The following is a 6672-nucleotide window of genomic DNA, read 5'->3' on the forward strand; positions in this document are numbered from 1 at the left end:
GGGGAACGTTGGAGTCCTCCGTCACTGAAGCAAGCAAGCCTCATGTTCGCTTCAAGCTGCCTGGCTGCCGGCCGCCATCTTGGCTGGCAGTTAATTTGCATATTGCCCTGATTAGCCAATGGGAAGGGTATCGGAGTGACACCAATTTGCATGTTTCTCTTTTATTAGTGTAGATAATAAAAGTGTAATATGCTAATTAGACCAGACAGCCAAACGACCTTCAAGATGTCCTTCCAGATGAAGCCGGGGCTGCGAGGGCTGAGGCAAGCTGCTGTGGCTGCAAGGGCCGAGCCCCTTGCATGAATTTCATGCATCGGGCCTCTAGTCTTATGCATATATCTTTAAAATAATCTTAATTAGATGACTAGAAAGTAACAAGCTTAGATTATATTTTTATTAAATAGTGCCCTACAGAAGCACTTTTAGGTAGTTCTGATTTAATGTTATGATTGTGCTTTTGTTGTGGGTAGGCATAAGGAAAGATCCCCTGAAAAATTCTCCATCTGCTCTAAAGCTGGAGTAGACATTGTAATATTGTACTATTACACCATTTCTAAGAATCATTTTAGTAAATTTCTCCAGAATTTAGGGCTAGTCAATTATGTCATTTCATGTGCATTTGCATAGTCCCCTGTGAAAGCTATGAGAATTCTAAGTGTTCTCTCTCTGCCCTCCACCGTCTCTCCTTCCTTCTGTTTTCCCCACTGTAGTTTTCATAAAGGTCAAAGCTTATGCCATTTGTAGTCTTTATCTTTGGTTTTAAATACAATTCTTTTCCCATCATAACTTATACTCCCCCCCCCTTTTTACACTCCCTTTTAAAAGTTTATTTTTTATTTTCAATTTTTAAAAGTGTTAATATTACACACCAACCCATAAACATCCTTGGAAATACTGTGGTCTAAATCTATATATATAAAAGCCTAAGTGACCATTTGACTGTTTGACCCATAGCTATGACGTGCACTGACCACCAGGGGGCAGACACTCTGACTGGTAGGTTACCTTGCTGTTGGGGTCCGGCCAATCAGGACTGGGTGAGTGGGGCTGGACACACCCTGAAGCCCTCCCGCAGTCCCTCCCCTGTCCCGGTCATGCATCGGTGGTTTCCCTCAGCCTGGCCTGTGCCCTCTCACAATCCGGGACCCCTCAGGGGTCCATGCACTGGGCCTCTAGTTATAAATAAGTTGCTCTTATAACTATATGAATGCAGCCCTGGCCAGATATCTCAGTTGGTTACAGTGTCCACCAATGAGCCAAGGTTGAGGGTTCAGTTCCCATTCAGGGCACATGCAGGAAGTAACCAATGAATGGCATAAATAAGTGAAACAATAAATTGATGTTTCTCTCTCTTAAAATATATAATCTAAAAAAAATGAATGAAGGCAAGTTAACTGATGAACATTGAGAGTATAGCCCTTTTTGTATAGTCCTAAAATAAAATATTCTAGGTGTAAAGAATACATTAATCAGGACTGAGCAGCTAACTTGTGGACACTATATCCATATGCTTTTTAAAAATATATATCTTTATTGATTTCAGAAAGAAATCAATAAAAGAGAGAGAGATAGAAACATCAATGATGAGAATCATTGATCAGCTGTTTCCTGCATGCCCCCTACTGGGGATCGAGTCCGCAACCTGGGCATGTGCCCTTGACCAGAATTGAACCCAGGACCCTTCACTCCACAGGCTGACGCTCTATCCACTGAGCAAAACCAGCTAGGGCCCCATATACTATTTTGAAAGAACAAGATTAACAGAAAAAAAGGTCAAGGTGCAGGTATGCAACGAATATATTTAAAAATGCTGAATCCTAGGTGTACATGGGAAAGTGTTGCCCACAAAGGCAGGATATTAGATGCCCAGTTTAGCTGAATAAGACAACACTCAAAAAATAATTTTTAAAAAGTATTATTGATTTTAGAGAGAGGAAGGGAGAGACTGAAAAACATAAATGTGAGAGAGAAACATTGATTGGCTGCCTCCCAGTGCACCCCTACCTGGGATGGAACCAGCAACCTGGGCATGTGCCCTCACCAGGAATTGAACCATTTACCCTTCGGTGTATGGGATGACACTCCAACCAACTGAGCCACACCAGCCAGGGCTCAAAAATAATTTTCATAAAACCAAGCTTGGTGATCACTGCTGTGTTTGTGGTTTTTAAAAAATATAGAGACCTCTGATCATATTTTATCTTTCAAAGCTGCTTCATGCTTTTAAAGTTACAATGCAATTTGATTTTTGATAAAATTGTTATATGAATGAGATATGTATATCTTGGGTGGACTTGAGCAATGGAGTCCCATAGAATATGAAAACCATAATAAATGAGTCATCCAAAAGATAATGGACGTCTCAGTTATAGGAAAAATAAGGTGTCATTAGAAATGTTGTCATTGTCTAATACAAAATGGAATTTTAAAATTAGGTTAGCAATAAAACAAAACCTTAATTATCCAAAGTCAATTTATGTACTGAACACACACACACACACACACACACACACACACACACACACACAGTGCAAAATTAAAGGCACAAAAGAACCAGAATAGCAGACCAGACTGTATTAGAATATCGATTTTATTTAAATAATTATTTTCATTTTTCCTTCTGTAGGTGACGAGGACTGCACAGAATTCACCACAGTTACTTTAGAATCTCCAAAAGCATTGCTGGCAGAGGCCTGACTAGAGGGTGGCTGCTGCATCTTACTTTTCCAAGTCTCCTCAGACCCTTCAGGAGCAGGACTTGCTTGGTCATTTTTAAAGACACAGCCTGATCCAAAGAGTTCCTCCATGAGATTGCTCTTCTTTGCTCTGAAAGTTGCGTCTTTTGCTTTTGTTCTGGAAGACTTACCAAAAGAGGGCTCGTACCCGCCCCCCGAGTGCCTGGGCTTCAGTTCTTTGGCGCCCCCGCGCTGTTTGCCTGTGCTGTGGCTGCATCTCCAGGCACCCGGTTTGGCTGGCCCACCTGAAGCAGGAAGCCCATGATGCAGGTTTTCCGTGGCTTCTGTGAATAAATAATGCTTTCTTTGTCGGAGGTGTATTTTGGTATTGTGGGCATTTTTATTTGGTACCTCATCCATGTCGCTTTTTGGGACACTTTTTTTAAGCTCTTCTTTTGCTGCATCATTTTCCTGTTGGCTTCCCTGTTCAGACTGAATGACTTGGATTCTTTTTGATGGTAGTTCTTGTTCTTTTTCTAAAGTGGTTTTCTTCTCTTGATCTGCTTTTCTCTCTCTCTGTCTTCCAGGATTCTCCAGAGCTGCTGGTACTTTCAGGTGCTCCTCTTCCTTTGATAAATCTGTATTAGAAAAATAGTCAATTTGGCGATCTTTAAAATAATGGGCTTTTATTTCAAGATGGCATGCATGTTTGCCACACTCATTTCCACCTCCTGACAAGCACATTAAAATGACATAAAGGTGAGGCAGTAAGAGCACACAACGTCCGAATACGGAAAGGTGCTATTAGTGGCAGGGATGTGGCACTCTCCTAATCATACCAAATGAGAGAGATATGAAACCAAAAGAAAAATGATATTCCTAAGAGAACTAGAAGTTTCCAATAGGTTATTACCAAAGGTTCAAACACCACTAGCTGGAGGTAGTGCCTGTTGAAACAATAAGGACATTTTTACCCAATTGGCAATCATTTTGAGTTGGTGAGACTATCGGGAAATTGGAACTCTTGTTCCCAACGAGTGGGTGTGTAACTTGGTATAGCTTTATCTGGGTGGCAGTTTGGCAGTACTGATTACAATTTTGAGTGAACATATTCATAGCCTCAACAACTTCCCTTCTAGGACCAAGCCCTACAAACACACACACTGGCATGTCGGGTAAGGATGTTACTGAGCATGGGTAGGTCACAGTGGCACGTCCTAAATGCCTGTCAGAGGGTCAAGGTTAAATACACGATGGCATGTGCAGCCTGTGGGATTCTGGGCATTTGTGATAGAGACGACGGGGATGGACGTGCCCTGACAGGAGAGATTTCAGTTGTTAGTGAAGCAGCCACGGGGAGAAGGGCTGCCCTTTCCCGTCCTCGCCAGGCAGCAGGGAGCCTGCCGTCAGCCCTCCCCTCCCCGGGGGGCGGGGGGGGGGGAAGGCCTGTTGCAGGCACAGACGTGCACAGACCCGCAGCCACGACCAACGAGCTGGTCAGAGGAGGCCACCATTTAGCAGGCAGAATGGCAGTCATTGTGAGGGAGAGTGGGACAGCACTGGACGTGCAGAGAGCTGGGAAATTTCCTCACATATTCCACACATTCTGAAATGAAACTATTCACTATACTCTAAAATAATAAAAAAGGAATTCTAGCAAGAGACGAAATATGTTTCAACAATTAGTGGTGAGCAAAGAAGCAGCAAGATGTATAGTTGATGCTAAGTAATATTATGCCCTGCTGATACTTAATGCAAATGTTAAACTTTGCTAACAGGAGACATTGCTTATTTCCCACCTCCACTGCTGCCAGCCCCAGTCCGGACCACCAGCCTCTGCCTGGGTCACGGCACCGGCTGCGGCCTGGCCTCCCTGCCCCGCCCTTCCTTCTCCGCAGTCGGAAGAGGCACCTCTGTTCCCGCTGGTGAAGGCGAAGCCGGATGATGGCTGCACCCCAGAGGCAGAGGGCCACCAGTCTGTTGTGCTTTTAAAAATATATATATATTTTTATTGATTTCAGATAGGAAGGGAGAGGGAGAGATAGAAGCAGCAGTGAGAGAATCATCGATCTGCTGCCTCCTGCACGCCCCACACTGAGAATCCAGCCTGCAGCCTGGGCATGTGCCCTTGACGGATATTGAACCCGGGACCCTTCAGTCTGCAGGCCGACATTCTATCCACTAAGCCAGCGGTTCTCAACCTGTGGGTCGCGACCCCTTTGGGGGTCGAACGACCCTTTCACAGGGGTTGCCTAAGACCATCCTGCATATCAGATATTTACATTACGATTCATAACAGTAGCAACATTACAGTTATGAAGTAGCAGCGAAAATAATTTTATGGTTGGGTCACAGCATGAGGAACTGTATTTAAAGGGCCAGAAGGTTGAGAACCACTGCACTATGCTACCCGGCCAGGGCAAGGCCACCAGTCTGGTAGTAAAGAGGCTTGAGCATTAAGGGCTGGTGTCACCCGGACCCCTGCTCCTCTGTACCTCTCTGCAGCGATGCCAGGTGAGCCGGTCCTGGCCGTCTGGCCCACCGCCTGCTGGAGACGGCGCCCTGTCCCTGTGCTGCAGCCGGGTCGGCTGAGGGCTCCCATTTCACCCCCAGCGTGTTCTGCTCCGACCTCCTCCCAGCGCTGGAGGTGAGCCCTGGGCTCTTACAACGGGAGGCTCTGAGCAGCCTGTTCCACCCGAACCTCTCCCAGGCCCGCAGAGCAGCCCTGCCGGAGGCCGTGCGCAGTGGGTTCTCTGTGCCAGGACGGTGCAGGACCTCGCCCTGACGGGCCCTTGTACATTCGGGCCCAGAAGCCAGAGTCTGCCGGCCGACCCCTCCCTGGAAGCCTTCGGTTGGTCTCATTAGTGGCCGTGTTGCCCTTTACTCAGCTGGGCTTGTCTGCCGCTCAGTTTGTCAGAGTGAACATCATGTTTAAGGGGACACGCAAGGACAGGGAAGTGAGAGGCAACGCAAGGGAATGAATGCGGCGTCAGAGTGAAGACTGGTTGTTTCTGGCGGGCAGGGAGGGGATGTGGTTAGGAAGGGCCCACAGTGTGTTCTGGGGACTAACGTTCTATTTGTTAGGGCTGGTGGCTACACAGTGTTAAATTCTATAGTCATTCTTTGAACAGTATATATGTCTTATGTATACTTTTATACATGGACATACAGAATTCACAACTTACAAAAAGAAAAAAAAAGAATAAATATGACTTAAAAGTTGCTAAGTCACCTTCATATTTTCTCTTGGACTCCTCTTGGCTTGGTAGTTTACTGCTGCAGTGAGGAATTACATGGACTATTCCAGTGGATTTTTCTTTATGACCAGTGTTTCCTGTTATCTTTTTACTCTGGAATTCAGAAAAGCAGCAAAAGCTCATCTTTTGGGTACAGATAATTTTAAATTATACTTAATTCAATGAATACAAATACTTTTTTGTATAGATCAAACTACTGTAGCCTATTTTGTAAAGACTAGTAGCTCTGCCCACAAATCCGTGTGCTCGTAGCTCGCTGCCCCGCCCTCCTGTAGCTCTCGGCCGCTTGTAGATCTGTCATCATGTTACGGCATCCTGTCTAATTTGCATATTCCTCTATTATTATATTAGATATGTTTAATTAGATGTTGCAAGATTTCAAATTTGCTGTACCTTAGTCATCAAAGATGGCATGTCTTCTGATTTTTGGGTCCCCTGTTGTCTTGTACTTGTAAATGGAACATTTTTCCTGTCTGTCTGCACTGATTTTGTTGAAGAAACTGCAGAACAAGTACATTACATATAAGAAACATGTCTGACATTTGGAAGCAATATTGATTGTAAATATAAAATAACTGACACTTTGCTCCCCTGCTGGCCCAGTTGCCCCCAACTGCCCTCTCCTGCAGGTCTGGTCCCCCCACAACTGCCCTCCCCTGCCGGCCTGGTTCCCCCCCCCAACTGCCCTCTCCTGCTGTCCTGGTCCCCCCAACTGCCCTCTCCTGCAGGCCTGGTCCCCC

At 45.4% G+C, this 6672-nt stretch overlaps 2 protein-coding genes across 5 annotated transcripts in view; one reads left to right on the forward strand and one right to left on the reverse strand.

Annotated features, from left to right (window-relative positions):
• WRB (tryptophan rich basic protein) overlaps nucleotides 1-2715 on the forward strand; it is a 39854-nt gene extending 37139 nt beyond the window's left edge. The window contains exons 4-5 of one of the 4 annotated variants that reach the window (XM_014534373.1): nucleotides 955-996; nucleotides 2627-2715. In XM_014534373.1, the coding sequence (XP_014389859.1) occupies nucleotides 955-960 (6 nt within the window). In that variant the 3' untranslated portion in view covers nucleotides 961-996; nucleotides 2627-2715. The remainder of the gene's footprint in view (nucleotides 1-954; nucleotides 997-2626) is intronic. The other 3 variants (XR_001360830.1, XR_001360831.1, XM_014534371.1) reach the window with 3 other exon arrangements.
• LCA5L (Leber congenital amaurosis 5-like) overlaps nucleotides 2573-6672 on the reverse strand; it is a 17711-nt gene continuing 13611 nt past the window's right edge. The window contains exons 5-7 of the mRNA XM_014534369.1: nucleotides 6326-6432; nucleotides 5908-6025; nucleotides 2573-3313 (exon numbers count right to left, since the gene is read on the reverse strand). Coding sequence (XP_014389855.1) covers nucleotides 2595-3313; nucleotides 5908-6025; nucleotides 6326-6432 — 944 coding nt within the window. The 3' untranslated portion in view covers nucleotides 2573-2594. The remainder of the gene's footprint in view (nucleotides 3314-5907; nucleotides 6026-6325; nucleotides 6433-6672) is intronic.

Source organism: Myotis brandtii, unplaced genomic scaffold, assembly GCF_000412655.1.
Source record: "Myotis brandtii unplaced genomic scaffold, ASM41265v1 scaffold1297, whole genome shotgun sequence".
Lineage (NCBI taxonomy): Eukaryota > Metazoa > Chordata > Mammalia > Chiroptera > Vespertilionidae > Myotis > Myotis brandtii.